Here is a 24,550-nt window from a genome sequence, read left to right as displayed (position 1 = left end):
CTTGGCCTTTTGGGGGTTGGAAGAGGGTTTTCTTTGCAGTTTGCAAACTATGCCTTGCGAAATTTTCTTTTTTCATTTTCTATAAAAATGGGTTTTGCGTGTCTAAGAGGAAATGCTTCCAAGTTTATGTTATGTAATCCTTCGGACCTCACATGAGGTAGACTTGCATTTTTTTTTATTTGAAAAATACATTTATGTTTTTGAAAAATTTTGTAATATTGGCGGGGCCGACTTTATGATACCCTACACCACTTTGCTAATTTAGTAGAGCTCCACATAGCAATTAAAAGTTTTTATGGGAGAATTCAATCATACACGCCATGATTATAATTATAATTTAAAGTTCAAAGGACTAAATATGGCATTTGTATCTTTTAAATTCGGATTTGTATTGCCCATTTGGTGCAAAATTAATTTGAAATCATATAAAGATATATATGGGAGCTATATCCAAATCTGAACCGATCTCAATATAATTTAGCAAAGGTATATCTGAGCTGAATTTGATATATTTCCCCAAATATTGTTGTTACAGAGTGCATATTACGGCTTCAGAGAACAAAAATAACAAATCGGATGAACAGTATATATGGGAGCTGTAGCTATATCTGAACCGATTTCGATCAAATTCGGCATACTTAATTTGATTGTATGTGCAAAATTCCAATTCGGGCTGATATTACACGTTTGGTGCACAATAAAAGGCAAATCAAACGAAGATATATATGAGAGCTATATCAAATTTTTTACCGATTATCTCCAATTTCAATAGGGTTCGTCCATGGGCCAAACAAATGATTTGTGCAAAATTTCATCTTAGTCGGATAATAAATGCAACCTGCATTTTGTTCACAAGAATACATGGACAGACAGACGGACGGACAGACGGACTGACATGCATAAATCAACTCAGAAAGTGATTCTATGGAGATCCTCAAAAATAACTATGGGTCTATCTCGCTTCCTTCTCCATGTTACAAACAAATGCACAAAGACATAATACCCTGACCACCTTGTGATGTAGGGTATAAAAACGAACTGTTCTTCTTTTATATGCCTCCGTTCCGAATATTATCCTAATTTAGTTTAAATATTTCCTTTCAGAATGCAATTATTTGCTTAATATAAATTCACTAAATTTGCCTGAACTCCCAATTTTCTAATTAGTGTAATTTCACAATTAGCATTAAATAAATAATTTAAATAATTTATTTACAATCCCAAACACACAATCGTCATTCAATATTAATTACATACAGTTCTCCACAAAGTAAATACTAAATTACCCTGATTATCACCACGTCCACCAGCAGCGGCAGACAACCATACATTCGAGGCACACAATTTAAATTAAGCCCCGGTCATATTGAATAAATATTGACTTTTCATAAATAACAAGGACGCCGACCAAAAAAAATCTTTTGATTTGATTTTATTTATTTTATTTAAAACAAAACAAAAAATAATAAAACTCACAAAACAATTCCAAAAAAATGGAGTATGTGTTTTCAAATTCCACGATGAGAAAAATAAGAACGGCAGGCACGTGTCTCCAAACATGGCAGTGAAAATTCCCAAAAAAATACAAAAATAAAAAAGGATAGAGTAGAAGAGAAAAACAATAAATAACAATAAAAAAATAAATAAATTTAAATGAATGAAAAATTCTTAGAACAACGAATGTGGTTTATTTATTGCATTTGATGTTGTTGCTGCTGCTGTTGCTAACGTTGTTATTGTTGTTAGGTCCCAAATGCTCCAACAGATTACGTTTAGCCAACAACTGGATACGCTGCTCAATGAGACCCAAGGGTTTCTTAGGAACCAAATGACAAGTCGATTGCCTGTAATGAGAAAAATATGGGGGGAAAATGAAGGAAAATTAGAAATTTATAAGAAATGGAGATTTCACCAATCAATGGATATGTCGTTATGTAATGAGTGCAGGTATGATTGGATTGTATTGGTTGGTTTGTAATTAAGTGTGTCTGCGATGAGATATGCCAATGGGGAGTAGGGATAAAACATTGATGTCAATATCGACAAATTTCTATGTGGCATGGCAATATATGACATTGGAAACATATGGCGGAAAGGAATGAAATGGGTCTCCTATGAAGAAACGAACATTCTGGTGTACAATGGAATATATGAAATTATGACGTTAAAGAGAGAAAACCTTTTGGATTTTTGTGGTGAAAACTTTTCGGTACTTTTGGTACGAATCTAAGAAGAAGAATTTTGATAATCTCTGAAGAAGACCTATGGAGGAAAAGTTGTTGGCATTCTATTTGGAAGAATTTTTGGTCTTCTATGAAGAAGACCGCATGCTTTTCAATAGAAAAAAAGTCGTTTGTCATCACTGAAAATTTTAAGTCTTTTGTGGAGAGCACCTTTGATGATATGCAGAAAACACCTTTTGGATTTCTGTGAACAAAATCTTTGGCCTTCTCTGAAGAAGATCTTCTGGGGAAAGAACTTTATATCTAGAAGACCATTATCTCTTCTATGCAGAGGTCTTCTATGGAGAAGACCTGTAGGTATTCTATAGAGAATACCTGTTCTTTAAGTCTTCTATGGAGAAGATTATTATCTCTTCTATGCAGAGGACCTCCAGGTCTTCTGTTGAGAGGACCACCAGGTCTTCTGTGGAGAAGACCTCCAGGTCTTCTGTGAAGAAGACTTCCAGGTCTTCTGTGAAGAAGACTTCCAGGTCTTCTGTGGAGAAGACCTCTTGGTCTTCCATGGAGAAAATCTCTAGGTATTCTTTGAAGGAACGTTCTTGGTCTTCTATGGAGAAGACCTCTATTTCTTCTACGGAGAAAAATTTTTGGTGTTCTATGGAGAAGGCCTCTATGCCTTCTATGGAGTCGAAATCTAGGCCTTCTATTGGGAAGACACCTAGATCTTTTATGGAGAACACCTTCTATGGACAATACCTATGGGCTTTCCTCTGGGTCTGCTATGGTTAATACCTCAAGGTTTTCTATAGAGAAGACTTCAAGGTCTTCAATGAAGAAGACCTCAAGGTCTTGTATGGAGAAGACCTCAACGCCTTCTATGGAGAAGTCCTCTAGGTCTTCTATGGAGAAGTCCTGTAGGTCTCCTATAAAGACGACACCTAGGTCTTCTCTATGGAAGGAGAAGACGTTCTGGTCTTCTATGGAGAAGTCCCCAAGGTCTGCTATGGCGAAGACCTATATTATTTCTATGGAGAATACCTCTACCTTTTCTATGAAGAAGACCTCCAGGTCTTCTATGAGGAAGAACTCCAGATCTTCTATGAAGAAGACCTCCAGGTCTTCTATGAGGAAGAACTCCAGATCTTCTATGAAGAAGAACTCCAGATCTTCTATGAAGAAGACCTCCAGGTCTTCTATGAGGAAGAACTCCAGATCTTCTATGAAGAAGACCTCCAGGTCTTCTATGAGGAAGAACTCCAGATCTTCTATGAGGAAGAACTCCAGATCTTCTATGAAGAAGACCTCCAGGTCTTCTATGAAGAAGACCTCCAGGTCTTTTATGAAGAAGACCTCCAGGTCTTCTATGAAGAAGACATCCAGGTCTTCTATGAAGAAGACACCCAGAAGAAGAAATATAAAGCTTCGGCTGCTGGGACGAAAATCTTCTGGACTTTTTGAAAGAAGTGTTCCTTTTCTCTTAAGTGAACTAGGACTAGGTTCACAATTTCTAAGAAAGAGATTTGGCTTCTACAAAACTAATATGACCAAAATAACCTTTACTAATTCGCGGAAAACTTTTACATAAAGCAAAGTATGAAAGAATGAAAATAGAAAACGAAATAACAAAGTATTTAATATATGCCTCCCCTATTGGCCTAATTATTTCAACCTATCATCTCTGCCAATATTGTTGTAATTAAACGGTTTTAATACTTACTTGTAAATAATTTTTTCACGATCTGCCCAAGGCCAAAACTTATCCAGCTGTTAAAAGATTCGAAGAAAAAAATTAAACAACAAAAAAAATTAATCCTACATTCAAGTAGGCCCATAGAAGCATCACCACTCACCTTTGGTTGTTTTGATGTGGACTCCTCAACCTGTTCGTGGGCATTATTTACGGAGGCTTCATGCTGTTTTAGTGTGGCAATCAGATTTCTTTCCTTCTCCCTCGAGGGACCATCTTCATCACTGCTGACACACGAGTCGATGCTGGGATTATCTGAATGTGTGCTAGAGTCTTTGGAGCTGTTATGCAATTTTGATTTATTCGATAAATTCCATGTAAATGTTGCTGTAAGAAAATCATCTTCGTCGTCGTCGTCCTCGTCATCGATTTCATCATCTGTTCCATTGGCATTGGGGTCATGACCTCCAGGTGTTAAGAAACACTTCATGTTAAACTCTTCACAGGTATTATCACTACTTATGGTCTTATCGCCATCGCCATCATCATCTTCGTCGTCGTCGACATCTTCCTCATCACTTCCCTTGCGAGCCCTCCGCTCGTCCTTCAACGAGTAATTATTTTCCGAGGCATAATCAGATTCTGGTGTTATTTCCTTTGATTTCCTTCGACGTCTAGCAGCAATATGTTTCTTTAATCGTTGATAGGCCTCCTTGGCATTGAACTCATCATTATCATCATGCCCTGCAGCATGTAACTTCTTCTTGGTCTTCTTCTTCTTTTCCACCTGCTCTTCATCCTCTTCATCTATCTCACTATTTCCCCCATCACTCAGCTCATAATCGAAGGCATCTTCATCATATGATAGCTTACGCCTCTGCAAATGTTGTTGGTAGATGTCACCGGCTGTGTAGTTGGGATTCGGCGGCATTCCTGTGAGATTCAACTTTTCAAATGTCTGCGACACCGTGGCCAAGGTCGAGGAGAGAATTTTCGGTATTTCAGCAATTTCCGACAGTTTCCTTTGCATCGCCCGTAGACGTGCCTCTATGGAGGCACCTATAAGACAATGTTTCGATGTTTTTTGTTAATAAAGTGATATTTTATTGGGGAGTTGAATGAGTAGGCAGGAGGAAGGATATCAAATATTGGGAAAAAATATACCACCCTACGCTGGATATATTATGTTTGTCATTCTATGTATAATTCCTCGAAATTAGCATATTATATTCTTGATCGTTTAAATGTTATGTCAATCCGCCAGACTGTTTCTTTCTATCCATATCTTTGTCCGCTTCCAAACGGAATGATGCAATTTTCTCTAATATATTTAAAGTCTGCAGAACTTTTAGCATTAAAACTGGATTATGTAGATTCACTCTTTGTTACCGTGTCCTCAATGGGCAAAAAACCTTCCTAGAAAAGGACTGTCCCTATAGGTCTAAGTTTTTGTATAGACCGCATAGAACCTTTCCTACCAATATAAGTTATTTTGATGGTATAAGCCACATGTTTCAACGAAATTATTTCATATTTGGTATTTCAATTTTGTATTAAATACCACGTCGTGTGATAGGAAATTGTCGGTGCACATGTCCGTACAGTCCGCATATAACCGTTCCATCCACTTTGGAATTGTTCCGAAAAAAGTATTTGGAGTTCGAAATTAAAACCAGTAAATGGCCCAAGCCGATATTGCAAGTGTATATATAGAATAATAAATAACTAGAATTGATCCCACCATAAAAAAGGAAATTCTTGAAATATTCTTAAAATACAGGACTCTGAAGAGGTCGTTGAATTCCCTTCGAAAATACCTTCTGCCAATCAATATTTTAAAAACTTGCAAATATTTTTAAAAATACGAGACTTCAGGTCCACGGCTTTTAGTCTCTAGAAGTATTTCTTAGTCTATTTTAGTCTATTTAGTCTATTAAAAAATTAAAAAAAAATTATAATATTTTAATATAAATTTAATATAAATATTTTAAATAGATCTACGTCTCTTTGCCAAGAAATTCTTTAATTTTTTTTTAAACGCCTACATTTTTTTATGTTTTAAAATGTTTATTTCTTCCATTCACGACATCAAAAATATTTTAATAGTTTTACGAATTTTAATCTTAAAAAATAAAAAATACACTGCTCATAGCCTTAAAAATATTTTTTTAACTGCCACGCTCGACCTTAAAAGATATTTTTGACAAAAATTCGCAACGCAATGCATCAGATTTTATTCAATCTACGATTTTTATCTCTAAAATATCGATGATCTTCAAAAATATACGCGACTTTTATTAAAAAAAAGAAAAAAAACACGACTCGGCCTTTAAAAAATTTTTATATAATTTTTTATGAAATCTTCGTTCCTTCAAAAAAAAATCTCACAGCGTTTTCAATTTTCAAATATCTATTAAAAATCTACGACTTTAAGTCCCTACAAATATTTATTAAAAATCCACAACTTTTATTCCTAACCAGTTTTTTTTTTAAATACACGACTTTTACATTTTTTTTTTTAATCCACAACTTTTAGTCCTAGCAAATATTTTCTTTTAATTCCACGACCATTTCAAAAAAAATCTACAACGATAAACTTAAAAAATATTTAAAAAAAATCATGGGGTTTTGTCTATATATATTTTTTTAATCCACGACATGTGGCTTTTAGAATATTTTTTAGAAATCCCCAATTCTTAACCAGAAAGTCCTTGCAAAAAACTCTAAGATTATTGAGAAGAAAGTCCATTAAAAATTATATTAAAAATGCCTTTATTGATAGGTACCATTCTGTTGGGGCTATACGAAAAACTGGACCTATACATACCTTGTTTCGCCACCGGAGCTAGAACCCATAATGACCTACAAATAGCAAATTTTTAGACAAATCCGTTGAAAAATGTGTAAAAAATCATAAAAATACTAAATTTTCGGAGCTACCATTTCGGATTTTGGACAAATCCGTGGAAAAATGTGGCAAAAATATCGAAATACCGAATACTGGGAGGTATACAGGTATACAGAGAGAAAGACGCACGTCTTTCAATCGACTTAGAATTGGATTCAGATCAGAAATATAAGTATTTACTTTATTTGGGGATTTACATTGGGATCTAAAATGTATATTTCGAGGTGTTACAAACGGAATGACAAAGTTAAGATACCCTCCTTTTCAAGGTGGAGGATATAAAATTAAGTTTTACAAATTCACAATTGTTGACCAATAAAACCTTAAGACAGAAAGTTATTTAAAATATATTTTTATAACCTCCACCATAGTATGGAGGGTATATTAAGTTTGTCATTGCGTTTGTAACACCTCGAAATATACATTTTAGACCCCATACATAAAATTCTATGTCGATTTTGCAATGTCCGTCCGTCTGTGGAAATCACTCTAGCTTCTGAACGAAATGAAGTAGGTTGATACAATTTTACTCAAATGTGTATTATGTCTGCAGGACTTTTGGTATTGAAAATGGGTCGTGTAGGTCCACGTTTTGGTATAGCCCCAATACAATGGTACCACTCTTTTTTCGATATTTTGGTGATTTAAGCGACATTATTCTCCGGAAATGTTTCAAATTTGGCATTTGAAGTTCGTAATTGCTACTACAGCTTCGTATAGCCCCCATATAACGACGCCTCCCGATGTTCGGTATTTTAATGATTTTAGCTACATTATTCACCATTTGAATATTTTAATAGCCTATGACAAAAGTTGGCTATGCAGGTCCACGTCGTCGTATAGACCCTAATACGGCAACATTCGGCATTTTTATGATTATAACAGAATTGTTAACTTTTTTTCTTTTGAAAATTGCCAAATTCGGCTCTTCCGAACATACATCTTTTTTACTTGTTTAAAGTCAAAATGGCTATTGGACAGTGAAATAATTAGAAGATGTGCGACTATTTCGGAAAAGGCTGCCGAAAATGAAAAAAGGTCTTTTATAAACAGAAATTGATGATATATTTTTATGATATACATTAATTATACACACTTTGTGGTTGTTCAGAGACCCAATTTAACACTTTATCTTGAATACTTTTTCCCTTGAAATGTTCTCCAAAATTTATGTATTAAGGGAGATTTCGACTTAGAATGAAATAATGTTAAATTAACAAAACGTAAACGTAATTTTCACTTGTAATATACAAAATTCGAATGTAATTTTCTTAAAAACTATTAAACTAAGATATGTGATTTATTCTGAGATCTATAATAAAATTTTGTGTAGAATATTTCTTCTTTTGACGCATTCTGCGTAAAAGTACTTTTTCTGTTACTTAAATGTATCATTTCGAAAAAAAGCCGAAGACTTTTTATTATTTTCTTTTTTTTTTTGTGCAACATTGATTCAAATACTTTCGTGGTATAAAATGGATTTAGATTTTTTTTGGTGACTTACAGTGAAATTTGATGTAGAATAATTTTGTTATTGACGTATTTCTTTTAAAATGATGCTTTGTACGAGTATTTCGCAGAAAATCAGATTAACTACTGATTTAACCCTAAAATGTGTGTTTAATAAATATGAATTCCAGGCATTTAGATAATATTTAAACTTTTCATGTCTTCCGGAACCAATAGTAGAATGTTATGGCCTGTAATAGTGTAGAATATTTTGATAGGGTACTACCACGATTAAATGGCAATATTTAAAAAAAGCCCAAAAAGACCACTTTATTGACTCGCTTGAGGATTCAAATTTCTAACCTAAATAATCCTCATATTGTTACCTGTAATGTTGCTATGTACCTAAAATGAACGGATTCCAAGGAGATTTCCAGGAATGGTAACTTTGGTTAGAGTGATTTCTTTCCCGCTCTTTTGGTAACTTTACGATGTGAACTTTCAAAACGCTCATACAGTATTCTTCCTCTTCATTCACTTTATTCACTTCAATTTTTAGTCCTATTTTCATAATGTGCTGGATTCTTCATAATTTTTTGAACAAGTATTACCATGTGCGAAGTTTAGATTAAGACCTTATTTTTCATTTAATTTTCAAATTTTACAAAATTTGGGGGTAGTATCACAAAAAATGGGCCTATACCTCCTATTTCAATGAAGGGTTCAAAATTAATTTTTTTGAATTATAAAAATCTGTTTTCCCATTAAGATTATAATTGAATGGATTAGAATTTGTAATTTGAAGTATAAAATTTTCCAGTGGTGAGGATTATGACAAATTCGATTCGGCTGATCTTTACCCTCTATACAATCCTCTCCTGCAATTTATATTTGATATCCTTTTTCCAAATGACAATGAACATATATACAATGAAATATAAAAAAACAACAACAAAGCCAACTATTTAACTAAGGGGGTTATTATTATATTACTACGATCATAATAGAGGGTATATATAATTATAAAAATAAATTAATTTTTAAAAATAATAATATTAATTTAAAAAAAGTTTAAACTGAATCTTTTTGGCGCCAGCAATTATGTGTCTTTCGAAGCTGTAGGCAAAGCCAGGAGCATGTCTTCGGTAATGCGATTTTTCAACTCAATATCGTCACCCACTTCGGCAAAGAAACGTCGGATATTGCGTATAATACGATGATGTGGCAACTCCTGGGCGTGTGTATGTGTGTTCGAAGCAATTTGAATTTGGTATTTAGACAAACAAAAAAAAATAGAAATTGAATTGGGGTTATTTTTCGCAACAAACAAAACAAAAGAAAGAAATGAAAAACACTTGTTGTTGGCCTCCTACCTCCTCTTCCTCTTCTTCTGAAGACTCATCTTCGCTCAATTCAATGACCACCTCATTGCCCTCTTCATCGATTTCGGTTTTGGTTTTCTTTTTCTTTGGCTTGGGAGGTGGTGGAGGTGGATTCCACATAATGGGATGCCAACAACGGGAGCCTAGCAGTGGAGTAGGGACAAATTCTACAAAAATATAAACCGCATTGTTATTGAAAAAAAAAAAAAAAAATAGAAAACAAAATTAAAATTGGTGAGTGGTGGTGAATTTTGAGAAACGAGATTCAAGGGGAAAATATCAACTGGGAAAAAGGAAGGGGAATAGTGTTGCTAGAGTCATGCAGTGGAAAATCGACATGCGGGGGGGAGCTAAGAAAACAGATGAGAAAAAACTATGGATTATGAATTGTGTTTTACCAACCTGGTGGTGGGGGAACTGGTTTGGGTACTCTCAGGACAATGGATTTCTCCTCGCCTATTTCGAACTCTTCCATTGGATCTTCTTCCATGCTGAAATAAAAAATCAAAAATATAGACATTTCAGTTAAATTATTATAGTTAAACATTAAAGGGTGTCAGATAAGGCATTACAAAAAATGTAGAAAAGTAAAAGGGAATGGAATATATGAGGTGAACAAATGGATCATTTCGGAGATAAAATAATTTTTATTTAAAAAGTAACAGTAGGTCCAGGAGGTGGTTTTTTAAATCCCCTTTGGACCTTTATATAACAAACTACGCTCCAAACTTTGAAAACTTACCTTTTCACCAGAAAATGTATCTTCTTGCCACTGGCGTCGATTTTATCGTGAGCTTGAGCCAATGACAGTCCTGTTACGTCCTCTTCGTTAATTTGCAGAATTATATCACCCAGACGTATGCCACCCTTATCGGCCAGACCATCCGGTGTAACCTTTGATTTGGAAAATAAAACACAAAAATTGAAAGGGGAAAAAACCTTTGTTTTAAAATGCAAATTTTCAATATCTGTTTTTTTTTTTTTTTTTTTTTGTCAGACAATTGTTTTCTTAGTTCGAATGTTATGTGTTTGCTCTATGAATACTAAATTATTACTACTGCCGCATGCCGTTCGTTTGGGCCATTCACATTTCGAGAAAAAAATAAAATTGAGAATAACAAACGCCACAAAATACAATATTCAAAATAGAAAAATATTTCAATTTATATTAATGTTTTTTTTTTTTTAATATCTGCTTCTGCCAGAGATGTACATAGACGAAACAACCATTAAATGTTTGAAATGGATTCTGTTCTAACCTACTTTTATGTGTAGTCGGATTTGTTCAAAATACAAAACATTTACTAAAGGCTGCAACTTAAATGTGAGAGACAAGTGCGGACATTTGATGTGACAGTGTCGAGCGAATGTATTAATACGGCAATTAAAACAAGTGAAAAAAGCAGTAAGTTCCGAACCTTGAATACCCTCTACAAATTGAAACGAATTAGGAATTTTCCAAAAAAATTATTAATATTATTAGAATATTAATATTAAAAATTCTGTTTAAATCGTTAAAATACCTAATATTGGAAGGTGCCGATATATGAGGGGATATACGATATCATGGACCTATATAGACAAATCTTTATTAAGTACTCACAAAGAACTCCTAGTGTAGAATTTCCAACAATTCCATTGGAAAATGTGGTTAAAATCGTCAAAATACCGAATATCGGGGGGTACCGTTATTGGGGGATATACGATATTGTGGACCTATATAGACAATTCTCTTTCAGAGGTAAAGTACTCACAAAAAATTCCTCATGTAGAATTCCGTTGAAAATTGTGGTAAAATCATCAAAATACCGAATATCGTGGGGTACCGTTGTATGGGGGCTATATGATATCGTGGACCCATATAGATAATTATCTTCCAAGGGATAAAGTATTCGCAGGGAACTTCTTGTGTGAATTTTCAGATAATTTCATTGGAAAATGTGGCTAAAATCATCAAAATCCCCAATAGAAGGGGGGTCCCGTTATAAAGGTGATATACGATATCGAGGACCTATATAGAGAATTCTCTTCCAGGGGTGAAGTACTCAGAAGCAACTTCTTGCATGGAATTTCAGATAATTCCATGAAAAAATCTGGCTACAATCATCAAAATACCGAATATCGGTGGGTACCGTTATATGATGGATATACGATATTGTGGACCAATATAGACAATTCCCTTTGGAGGGTAAAGTGCTCACAAAGAAGTCCTTGTGTAGAATTCCGTTGAAAAATGTGGCTAAAATCATCACAGGTTTGACGCTATATGAGGGCTATATGATGTCGTAGACCTATATAGGTAATTCTCTTCCAAGCGATAAAGTACTCACAAATAACTCCTTGTGTAGATTTTCAGATATTTTCATTGGAAAATGTGGCTTAAATCGTCAAAATCCCCAATATCACGGGGTACCGTCATATTGGGGATATACGATATTGTGGACCCTTCTCTTTCAGGGGGTAAATTGCTCACAAAGAACGCCTTATGTGGATTTTCATACAATTCCATTGGAAAATGTGGCTAAAATCATCAAAATACCGAATATCGAAGGTGCCGTTATATGGTGGACCTATGTAGATACCGTTATATGGGGGCTATCCGATATCGTAAACCGATATAGGCCATCATCGAACTTGATCTGCCTGCAGACAAATAAAAGATCTGTGCAAAGTTTTAGCTTCCTATCTTAATTCGTTTTGACTGTAGCGCGATTAGACGGATGGACTGACAGGGCTAAATCTCTAAGACGATTTATAATTGTATAATTGTACGAAAAGTACTAAATAGTACTAAATTTGGTATTGGGTGAAGGGGTAGAGCTTAAATCCTGAAATTTGATATACACATCATTGTTAGCGTCTATAGTTAAGAGATGGAGGTTATTTTGAAAATGTGTTCTATATTTGTTCGAAAAGTACAAATTGCTATCAAATTTGGCATTGTGTGAAAAGATGGAGCTGGAATACCGGATAATAAGGTCACTGTTGGCATCCAAGTTTGAGATTTGGAGGTGGGTTTAAAAATATGTACTATAGTTCTACAAAAAGAACTAAGTAGTACTAAATTTGGTATTGGGTCAAGGAAGAGAGCTGAAATCCTAAAATTTTATATTGGGCCAACTATTGGTTTCTAGGGTTTACGTATGGAAACGTTGAACTAGTTTTGAGCAGAAAAATTAGATATGGATCCATTGTACAATTACTTTACTAATAGTCAGTCCCCTCTGTAAACTACAAAATGAAAGAGGTACGAATTGTCCCTTATTATTCTCTTCGAAAAAGGAAAAACTTAAATTTACTTAAAATTTTCTAATTTTAGGGGTGCAATATTAAAAGATTGTAAAACATAAGGTACTATTTCGTACGATCTAAAATTTGTAAAATTTTCGAGGAGGTTAGGCTGGATTTTCTGAGACTTGGAACTTTCGGGTTGCGAAAAGTTCTGAAACGTACATAATGGTACAATATTGTTCTAGGACGGTCGATTCGAACTAAAGTTATGAAATTTTGAGTGTGTGTCACTCTAGGTTGAGATAAGGAAGTCTCGAGAAAAAACATTTCAAAGTCTTATGAAAAAGAAGTATTTCTCAGGGTCTTGTCATCTACGTACTTTTTGAGATCTTCTAAAAACATAAATCTCTTCTAGATAAAGAGGTCTTTTATAGAAAGAACATTTTAAATGACCTTTAAAGACCGAATACCTTTCAAGGGTCTCCTATGGAAAAGGACTTGCGAAAGGTCTTCTATGGTATTTTAAAAGCCTCTAAAGACCGAATAACTTTGAAGGACTTCTATAGAAAAAGGTCTTGCAAAAGGTCTTCTATGGTATTTTAAAGGCCTCTAAAGAACGAATAACTTTCAAGGACTTCTATAGAAAAAGGTCTTCTATGGGGAAAAGAAAAAAATGGCGTTCTAAAGTTTTCCTCAAGACCATGTGATACCCTACAACACTACAAAATGTTAGAAGCCCCTTTATGTCAAAATCCATTATGGAAGATTAAGCTTTTGATCACGGAGCACTGCTACGAAGCACTGCCCAGATATATAATTGCGACCTTAAGAGTAATTACAAATTAACATGGACAGACGGACGGACGGACATACATATCTAGATCCACTCAGCTCGGTGAAATGGAAACATCAATATATATGTGGGAAACTAATATTTCGAGTTGTTACATAATTCTTGGCCCAGTCAAACTTATAATACCCCCAACACATAGTGTTGTAGGGTATACTTTTTTTTATTGATAATAGTTAGTCTATTCGACTCTGTATATTTATGGTGTCAGTATTCTAGTACATTAAATATAAATTTAAACATTTTTTTTTTTTTGTTTTGTGGCAGTAGAAATTATATTTTCTAGTTTACATATTCAAAATAGCCGACGTCAAAAAACAGATTCCCTTTCAGTATGTGGTTTTTCCTCTCTTTGTTTTTTTTTTTTTTTTCTAACAAACAAAAGAAAAAATAATAATTTTTAGAGCAATTGTTATTATTTAGTCTGAATGTTTATATATCTATGGGGCAAGAATATGACGGAAGAGAGTCTATTGTTTATAATTTGTTGCGCAAATGGATATAGTGCCAAAAATTGTTGCTGCCAATAAATACAAACATAATACGAGATTTTGAACTGACACCCCTCCGTCAAGTGGCACACGCCGTAGAGCAATTAACGCGCATAGGGTGCGTAGAATAGGAACCGTCAAGGAACTATGAGCACAAGATTAAATGTTTAAATAAATCTCAGTGAAATTAGTAATTTGGGAAATAAAATATTATGACATTATAACATATTTGGAGAAGGTGGTTCGGTGTGCATTTTTAGACCAAGCTTCATGGGTCACAAAAACATTTAGTTTCATGAAATTACTCGCATATAGGCCCGGATATTGAAAAATTATTAAAATCTCATTAAACGAAATATTAGATGTCGTAGAGCTCTTAAAAAAATCCCGACTTAAAACTATACTGCTGGCAGCAATATCTATTTTTATACCCTCAGCCATATCGATAGAAGGAGTATATGTGCCAAACGTGTCTCATCAAAATTACGGTTTCAGACACTAGATCTCAATCTAGCGATGTCCGTCTGTTTGGCTGGTTCGCACGATAACTCTCGAAGGGAGTATCCGACATGATCCAAACTTGGTACATAATAATATTAATTTCAAAATTAGTTCGAGTTCGGAGATGGGCAATATCAGTCCGCTCCTTCTGGTACCTCCCCACCAAAATGTCAACATTTTCAAAGAAAATAATTTACTGCACAGAAAGAGAAAGGATAATCCGATTTTGCTCCAACTTTGCAAATCCTTATATTTGCATCAGTGCTAGGTCAGGTGCGGTAATGGATAATATCTGTCCACTCAATCCAGTACCTCCCCAACAAAGCGTCAAAGTTTCGAATAAATAAAACCCTTATAAAATGTGATGTTAGTGTCGAATTGTCTTCAAATTACATGCATCACAATATTGTTATTAACCCAAGGTCGGGTGTGAAGATGGAATATATCGGTCTATTCCCTCTGGTACCTCCCCACAACAGGGTCAATGCTTTGAATTACCAAAGCGATTTTAAATTACAAATAAACAGGCAGTTCTCTTCATAATTCACACATCCCTTTGTATCTAATAACACAAGATCTGCTGTGAAGATGGATGAGGGTCAACCTCATGAAAGGCGAATTTAACATCCGATTCCATTCATACTTGGTACATCTCAATATTTCCATCAATACAAAATTTGTCATAAAGATGGTAGAGATCGGACAATTCCTTCTGGTACCTCCCCCACAAAGGTTCACAGTTTTGAATAACCAAAGCGATTATAAGATCCGAAATAAGCATCCGGTTCTCTTCATATTTCACACATCCCATTATTTCTACTAACACAAGATCTTCTGTGAAGATGGGATACATCGGTCCACCCTTCCGGTACCTCCCCAACAAAGGGTCAAAATTTTGAATACCCGTGAAGCACATAAATCGTGAAATTAACATCCGATTCAAGATCTGAATGGCAAAAGGCTCAAGGAAAGCGAAACATGCATCCAACTCTCTTCAAATTGCACACATACAAACATTTTTGCTAACACATAATCTGTTGTGAAGATGATATATATCTGCGAACTCCTTCTGTCATCCTACGCACAAAGGGTCACAATTTTCAATGCTTTCATCTTGTGAAACAAGTCAGCTATTCTTTACAACTAAATATTTCTTTTAACCAGAAACCTGAGATAAATATGGAATTTATCAATTCGCCCCAAATGTGGATATAAATGTTCGATTTTTTTTGTAATTTTGGTCATACAAATATTTTTATCTGCATTAAATGAAGTATGAAAATGGAGTACTTCCATCGACTGGTACCTCACGTACATCTAACATTTTCTTAAAATTGTCACATATATCCTACAAAGTGAAGGAAGTAACCAATATAGTCCTAACCTGGCACGTCGCAATATTTACATCACATTTGTTAAGGTCCGATACGAAATGGACAATATTAGCCCATTCCGCCGAAACCCTCTCCATGGAGTGTCAACAATTTGAATAATCATAACAAAGGTCAAAATATATTTAAATAGTCGAATATTGGCTGAGGGTATACATACGTTGGCAAAACCGACTGATACTTTTTAACTTGTTGGTTTTGGTTTTTTATTTCACTTGAAACAATTTTTGTCCATAACTTTCGTTCAAGAATAACTTCTTTCCTCAAAAGTCCTTTAATTTTAAAATTTTCTAAACCAACATACGTAAATAAAAACAGCAAGTAGAATATTGCTTTAACTTTTATTAGTTTGTGTGTGTTAGACCAGATTTATGAGCAACATTCTCCCGCATTTGTCATAAACTTTTATTGGCGCGCTTTGCATTTAACGTGGATAAAATGGAAATTTAACAGAGAATATGGCAACCAATCAAGCGTTTATATGTTGACAGCAGTGGCAAAACACACACACTCACATTCAACTACACTTGGCATATTTATTCATGTTTTTTATTACAACATCTCATTTGGCTAAGGAAATGGTCCCCATGGCACATCCAAATAGGCTAGGCAGCACACACACACACCCAGAATTATGATGCCATACAACAGCATGTTTAACGCATAAATAATTGCACGTAAATATATTTGTGTATGATTTAAAAACTGAAAAATGCTGTATATATTTGCACATGACTTATACATATGTAAAAAATAGTGGTTTCCATACAAATTATAAAAATGGGAATAGTCAAGCTCAATATGAGAGATAAAGCCATTTGTAATATTTTTACTAATCTTCAAGTTGAAGCTCATCAGATGTATACCCCCAGCCTTGAGTTATGATTATTCACACTTTTGAACCTTTGTGTGGGAGGTTCCGAAGCAGTTGGCCTATATTGTCCAATTTGTATCTGACCTTAGTCTGATATAAACATAACAATGTTTATTTTGGATTTTGCAATCGTTTTGGTTTCAAAACTTTGGCTCTACTATCTTTATAACAGTTCCTGTGTTGATGGAAATCTTGAGATTTGTCACGTCTGAATGGAATCGAATGTTAACTTCGCGTTATATGAGCTTTATAGATATTCAAAATGTTGACCCTTTGTGAGTGAGGGAGGTACCAGAAGGACTGAACCGATATATTCTATCTTCACACCGGAGCATGGGTTAATAAAAATATTGTGATGTGTGTAATTTGAAGATAATCTGATTTTTACATTATATTTTATAAGGGTTATGATGTTCACAATTTTAAAAGATTGTGGGGGAGGTAGCGATGTATGTACTACAAATATTATTATTTGAACATTTGGAGCACAATCGAATTATCCTATCGCTTTCTGTGCAGAATTTATACCCTACAACACCATGTGTTGGGGGTATTAGAAGATTGATCGGGCCAAAAATTATGTAACACCTCGAAATATTGGTTTCCCACATAGGAAAGTATATATGGATCTTCTTATCCCCCCGAGCTGAGTCGATCTAGCTATGTATGTCCGTCCGTCCATTTGTCCGCCTGTCCGTGTTAATTTGTAATCAATCTACAGTTCGCAAATTAGAATGGAGGTGGGCATAGGGCCAAAATAGAAGCCTATTGCTTTTGAAGATGATAGCTTAATATTTAGGTATTGAAATGGACCAAAAACTGAAATTTTTCTGATTTTGAAGGGTGAAATATTTGTAATCCCGGCCCCCATATAACCCTAAATAACGATATTCGTAATATTGATAATTATAGAGACGTTTTTTCAACGGAATTTTTTTAAAATTCTCAAGTTCCTTCCATATATTGGAGGGCATTGGAGTTCGGTCCAGACACGGGTTTTTACGTGTTAGCTCTACTTTTATTATGTAATCTGTTTTTTCTTATATGTTTTTGTGTTGCACAGTGTAATTGTGTTGGTATGTATGTTCTCATATGTATATAGAATATTATCAACTAAAGCTGATGTTGAACATTTCACACAAACACACACTCATACATGCATCACATTGTTTTCATGTAGCTGCCCCATTATTGTAATTGGGGATACATTTATTTGTACAAATAAAATAAAAAATAATATTATATAAAAGAATTGGGTCCACGTACAGCCAGAAACGTGTGGCTCTGCAACGTCATGTAAATAATTAAATGAATTTATATGTATGTACATACATGCGAGTAAAATGCATTTAAAGTTTTGTGAAGTCCAGTTTACATTCATATAAGAATATAATGATTTATATAAAGTGAATTTTTCACATTTTTTCAGCACATTTCAACCAAATCAATTGGAAAATATGGCCAAAACCCACAAATAAGCAAACTTTGGGCCAATATTGATAATGGAAAAGCAAGGTAGGTTTTTATAAAATGAGACCTCAAAATAACAAAATTCGGCCAAATAAAATGGAAAATATGAGCAAAACAAAAAAAAAAATGTGTGAAATTGGGGTTTACCCTTTTAATAAAAAATGAGCTGATATGTAAAATATTTTAAACCGTAGATCCTTAAAGTTCTCTATAAACTCTGTAGGATCAATATTAAAGGTTGCAAAAGGTATTTCAAAAAATTGGGTTAACATTTTGCATATATAGGGGTAAATAAAGGCCATAAACTCTTTTGGGGTTCTGACCTACAAACGAATCCAATTGGATTTTTCCACACCCAAAACTGAGTACTTTGGGGAAATTTTCAGCAAATTCGGAAAAAGAGATTTTGAGAAAAAAAAGTTATTTTATATATCAAACCAGTAAGGAAAGGTCGATCGGGGTAGAGTTCCCGTAACAAAAAACTATCAATTGAAAATTTATGAACCAAATAATATGGCTGTATGGTGCATGATATGTCTTCGATAAGGATAATATTAAAATATATTTATTGGATATAGATATACCGGACCGAGTTTCACCAAAAGGTAAAATTTGGTTGAACATCCAATTTGGGCTGATATTACATATATTTTGTTATTGTCGAATGAAGAAGAAGAATCGGAAAAAGATATATAGCGAACCGATCTCAATAAAATTTGGCAGAGGAATTATTGAGCAGTATCTGATGCCCGGCATCAAATATCATTATTGAGGAGTTCATATTACGCATGTGAGGTACTTTTACACCAAATCGGATGAAACATATATATGGGAGATATAGCTTTATCTGAACCGATTTTCACTAAAATTTGAAGTGTTTGCTTTTAGGCTGAATTCCGTCGGAAATGCCAAAATTCACTCCATTTGGGCTGATATTAGTCAAAAAACCTGAAATGGGATGAAGATATAAAAGGGAACTATATTCAAATCTGAACCGATCTTCACCAAATGAAACACTTATTTGTGAGCTGCAGCTGATATCTGGTACCAAATGTCATTCTTGTGGAGTGCATATTACGCCTGTGAGAGACTTAAAACCCCTAATCGGATGAAACCTTTATATGGGAGCTATAGCTATATCTAAATCGATTTTCAACAAAATTTGAAACACTTGCTTCTAGACTGAATTCGGTTGGATGTGCCAAAATTCAGGTTATTCGGACTCATATTTGCCATTTGGTGCAAAATAAACCTGATATCGGTCATACATGGGAGCTATATCCTAATATGGTAGCTATATCCTAATCTAAAATTTGACAGAGGTATTCCTGATCTCCGTATGTTATCTTTTACCAAATATTAGTATTGTGGATGAAACATATATATGGGAGCTATAGCTATATCTAAACCCATTTTCAACAAAATTTGATGCGCTTCCGTCAGAAGTGCCAGAATTCATTTCATTTGGGCTGATATTAGATATTTGATGCACAAAAAAACCTGAAATCGGATTAAGATATATATGGGGATATATCCAAATCTGAACCAATGAAACACTTATTTCTGAGCAACAAGGTTCGTCCTTGGACCAAACAAATATTGTGTGGAAAATTTCATCTAAATCGGATAATAAATACGACCTGCACTTTGATTACAAAAATGCATGGGCGGACGGACGGACTGACTGACATGCATAGATCGACTCAGAAAATGATTCTATGAAGAGTCTGAAAAAAATAACTATGGGTCTACTTCACTTCCTACTCCATGTTACAAACAAATGCACAAAGACATAATACCCGAACCACTGTAGGGTGTAAAAATCTAGGCATTCCCTATTTGTGTATTACAAAATCCGATCTATTTCAGTGCTTGGCTATACTTGTTCAGCCATTACATACATTTAAAACCGAAAAAATAATTTAATTTTCTTAGTTTTTGTTTTAAAAAATTAATTTTTTTTAAATTAAATTAATTTAATTAAAACAATACTTATTACTACACCCTTTTTGGGAGAGGGTTACCATTTTCACACTCACCTGAAATACTGTCAGCGGCATGTGGAACTCGGCACCACCGGTTATTAGAAAACCCCATTTGGAATCATCTTTGACCGCATAGGCATCGGAGTCGACATCAAATGCTGGAAAGCCATCTGTATCGCCAATGCCGCATGACACATGGATGATGGGTTTCTTTTTGGGGGCTTCATGCCCGAACGAATACATTGATAAGAAGTTTGGTTCTGGCATTCTGTTGCTGTTGATATTTTATTTGCTTTGTTTTGCTTATTTATGTTTTGTTTATTTTGATATTAAAATTTAATTCTCTTTTTGCACAGATATCACTTTAAACAACATGAGACACAAATGTGCTTCTCTTTTCTCTTTGTAATTAAGAGAATTCTTTTGTTTTAAGAGAGTACTCGTGCTAAGAGATTTTTGTTTAAAAATACCCTCTGATGTGTGTGCGTTGTTTGCTTTTCAATGAATTGAAAAATTGTATTTCAAAACTATATTAAAAAAAAAAACACACAAATATGAGATTTTTGTTGTATTACTCAAAAATTTATTGAAATTACTCAAAACAATTGTTTACAGCCGGTGAAATGTGGTGTTTTATTTCAATTTATTTGGTTTTTTTTTCAATTAACTTTTCATTGGGAAAATTATTTAGTTACATTTTTATTGAGTATTATTGCATAACCAAAATTTTTTTTCAATTGCACAAAATTTGAAAATTTTGGGATATAATTTTTATTATTATTATTTCATTGATCACTTGTAAGTTTTACTCATTTAATGACGTGTTTTTAACTTCAAACTATTGTTTAGGTAATTATGTATTTTTAATGTTATATTTTTATATTGAAAATTTCCCGTAAAATTGTTCGTCGTCAAAAATGAAAACGATTCCTCAAAAGTTGTGCGCTTGGCTGCAATTTAGCGACTGATTATTTTTAAAGTTTCACATAAGTTTTCTTTTAGATCAATTCATGCTGTTTCTTCCACTTGTTGCGCGTTTTATTCTTTTTGGCACCCTATTGGAAATTAGGCGGTGTATTGAGTTGGTTAAGCGATTGGAAATGGGTAGGGAAATAAAAAGCTGTGAAATGAGAAAATATTGTGTAAAAAGATTTAAAAATGACGGGTAAACAAGCAATAAGTTTGGAACGAATTTGGAAATTAAAAAAAAAACATAAACATAAAATCCGTAAAAAATCTTTTAAAATCGTAAAAATCCGGTGAATAACGTAGCTAAAATCATCAAAATACCGAATATAGGGAGCTACCGATATATGGGACCTATACAATGACCTGGACCTGCATAGACAATTTTATGGTAGACTTTATTTCCGATTACGAACTCTAAATACGAAATTTGAAACAAATCCGGTGAATAATGTCGCTAAAATCATCAAAATACCGAATATGGGAGGTACCGTTATATGGACGTGGATCTGCGTATGCAATTTTTTGACCTAGTCTGTAGTAGCCATTACGAATTATTAATAAGAAATTTGAAACAACTCGGATTAATAAATCGTGAAAATATCGAATATCGGGGGTACCGTTGTATGTAGGCTATACGATATCGTGGACCTATATACGCATTTCTCTTCTGCTTAGAAATAAAATAATCAAAATACCTAATAAAGGGAGGTACCGTTATATGGGGGTTATACGATGTCGTGGACCTATATAGACAATACGCTTCCAGGGGGTAAACTACTCAGAAGGAACTTCTTTTGTGGATTTTCAGATAATTTCATTGAAAAAGTTGGCTACAACAATTAAAATGCTATACGATATCGTGGACCGATGTAGCCCATATACCATTATATTGGAAATTTGTATAAAATCATACCAACCAATAAATGCGTATAGCAACTTTATAATGTTTAAGCCGTGGAATCGGAGGGAATTACTACTCAATCTGTATCGATAACCACTAAATTTGGCGGAGGTATTTTTAAACATCTTATCCGATTTCGTTGCTATAGAGCGCGGATTATGTCTTTGAAAAAATTATATCGGATGAAAAGTATATATATGGAAGCTTAAGTTATATCTAAATCAATTTTGTCCAAATTATGTGATTTTTTTCAGGCCGACATGTCTCTCATTGAGGTCTCTTATAAATAGAGTTCACTTGGACTTTTTTTGAGAAGAACATAATCCCATGAGGTCTTTAGTAGGGAAAATAATCTAGAGGGTTTCTTTTCAGTAGAATGGCAATGGGAGAACTAATCTTAAGGTCTTCTGTGGGAAGTAGGACTGAGAGATCTTCTACATGAAAAAGGTGCTTCAGATCTTCCATATGCAGAGGAGTCTTGAGGCGTTTTCTAGGCAGACTATTGCATTTTTTTGAATATTCTACACCTTATTCACTAGTAATTCGAACTATTTTTGATTTAATTCGTACCATTTAATTTCTAAGAGATTTTGAGATGCGAATTATTTTAGTTGTAATTCGATTATTCTAATTGTAATTCGAATTTTTTCATTTGTATAGCGAATTATTCGAATTACAAATGTAATAATTCGAATTTCAAATTAAATATTTCGAATTGCAATTAGAAAAAATCGAATTACAAATCAAATAATTCGAATTTGCAATTTGGATTTTCGAATTACAACTAAAATAATTCGAATTACAATTGAAATTTTCGAATTAAATTCCAATGATTCGAATTACAAATAGAATTCTCAAATTAAATTTAACAAGTATAGAGAAAAAAAATAACTAAGGTCTTCTAAAATGTGGAACCTTTGACGTCTTCTTTACGTAGAGGATAACTGAAGTAGGATACTTTTTAGATCGTCTCTGAGTAGATTACTTTGGAGGTCTTCCTCAAAAAGAGCAACTTTAAAGTCTCCTTTAAAAAATCTTTTGAAGACCTATCTATAAAAGACCTCAGAGGACCTCGCCTAGAAATGTGCCAAAAAATAAAATAAAAAGTATTTTTACACATGACTTTACCATGATGTGTAAATTATGTCTGAGAAGTCTTGATCATTTCATGAATTCTCGATGTCACCAATTGTTTTAAATGTAAAAAATCCTAAAAGTATGCCATAAAAATATAAAATAATATGTCTATACCTCACACACCGCCAATTTTCTTAAATTCGAATTTCAAAAAATCCTAAAAGTATGCTATAAAAATATAAATTTATATGTCTTTAAATATGACCCTACCATGATGTGTAAACTATCCCTAAGAAAGCTTGAGTGGTTTTTGTCTACCCTTCCATGATCATTACTTGACTTCTCGCTGTAGGGGGCCCCCGCACATCACCAATTGCCTAAAAATCTTAAAAATAGGCTATACAAATATAAAAGGTCTACATATGAATCTCCCATGATGTGTAAATTATCTCTAAGACGTCTTCAGTTGTTTTTCTGTACCCTTTCCATGATAATTTCTTGACTACTCGCTGTAGGGGCCCCTCGCACATCAACAATTGCCAAAAAATTCTTCTGCTTCTTCTTTTATCTAGAAAATTTCCTTTTTCCTCTTCTTTTTGTTTGTTACATTTGTTGTAATAATGGTTTAATTGCTGGTGCTTGCTTCGGTTTTTCATGTTTTTCCCCTTCAGTCGTCAGCGAGTTGCGTGTGTTTGGTTTTTCATCACTCGCCGTGAGTGAACATCAATTGTGCCGTGCTGTGTGCTTTAGCTTTTATTTAGTTTGGCGTTGAGTGGCTGCGGGGTGTTGGGCGTGTGTGTCAAGAGTTGTTATTTTAGGTCAATTCAAGTTATTTTGGGATAGGTCTTAAGTTCTCTTTTTCTGTTGATTATCCAAACAACGTTGTGATGATGGGGGCACATTACGAGCAGAGGGGAGGCGGGGCATGAGCAAAGATAAATGCTTTTAGATAAAGAGCTTAACGGAAATTAGCTGATTGTTTAGGCTGTGACAAGGGGTCTAAAGAATGTTTTTTGATGAAGGGTATACACAATCAGAAATATGGATTTCAAAATATTTTTAAACTTTTCTTTATACTTTTCTCTTGTCTCTGAAAAAGTTCATTGAACTCGGTAATTAATCAAATCGCATGACACTTTTCCAATGACCATCGTAGTTTTGAAACAAATGAATCTGGTGGTGAAGAAGAGAAATTGAAATC

General features: G+C 34.0%; 1 protein-coding gene across 5 annotated transcripts; it reads right to left on the bottom strand.

Annotated features, from left to right (window-relative positions):
- Positions 1–1,672: 1,672 nt before the first annotated feature.
- On the bottom strand, positions 1,673–21,377 carry LOC101896048 (PDZ and LIM domain protein 7). 5 transcript variants are annotated; one of them, XM_059131090.1, is made up of 7 exons: positions 21,098–21,377; positions 20,457–20,929; positions 10,352–10,503; positions 10,012–10,100; positions 4,034–4,929; positions 3,901–3,947; positions 1,673–1,844 (listed from the first exon to the last, which is right to left on the bottom strand). In XM_059131090.1, the coding sequence occupies exons 2-7, from the start codon at positions 20,667–20,669 to the stop codon at positions 1,688–1,690; spliced, it is 1,554 nt and encodes a 517-aa protein (XP_058987073.1). In that variant the 5' UTR covers positions 20,670–20,929; positions 21,098–21,377; the 3' UTR covers positions 1,673–1,687. The 5 variants fall into 5 exon arrangements, with proteins under 5 accessions (XP_058987073.1, XP_058987072.1, XP_058987075.1 ...); XM_059131089.1 differs by lacking the exon at positions 21,098–21,377 and having other exon boundaries at positions 20,457–21,066; XM_059131092.1 differs by lacking the exons at positions 20,457–20,929; positions 21,098–21,377 and adding an exon at positions 10,665–10,791.
- Between the last annotated feature and the right edge of the window lie 3,173 nt (positions 21,378–24,550).

This window comes from Musca domestica, unplaced genomic scaffold (assembly GCF_030504385.1).
Source record: "Musca domestica strain aabys unplaced genomic scaffold, Musca_domestica.polishedcontigs.V.1.1 8, whole genome shotgun sequence".
NCBI lineage: Eukaryota > Metazoa > Arthropoda > Insecta > Diptera > Muscidae > Musca > Musca domestica.
The sequence above is the reverse complement of the archived record's forward strand: the minus strand, read 5'-3'. Positions and strand labels throughout refer to the sequence as shown.

Coding starts and splice junctions, on each gene's coding strand:
- LOC101896048 (XM_059131090.1), bottom strand. CDS start 20,669: ATGCCAGAACCAAACTTCTTATCAATGTATTCGTTCGGGCATGAAGCC. Junction 10,504..20,456: donor TGCCGCTGACAGTATTTCAG/GTGAGTGTGAAA, acceptor TCCAAATCAAAG/GTTACACCGGATGGTCTGGC. Junction 3,948..4,033: donor CCACATCAAAACAACCAAAG/GTGAGTGGTGAT, acceptor ATCTTTTAACAG/CTGGATAAGTTTTGGCCTTG.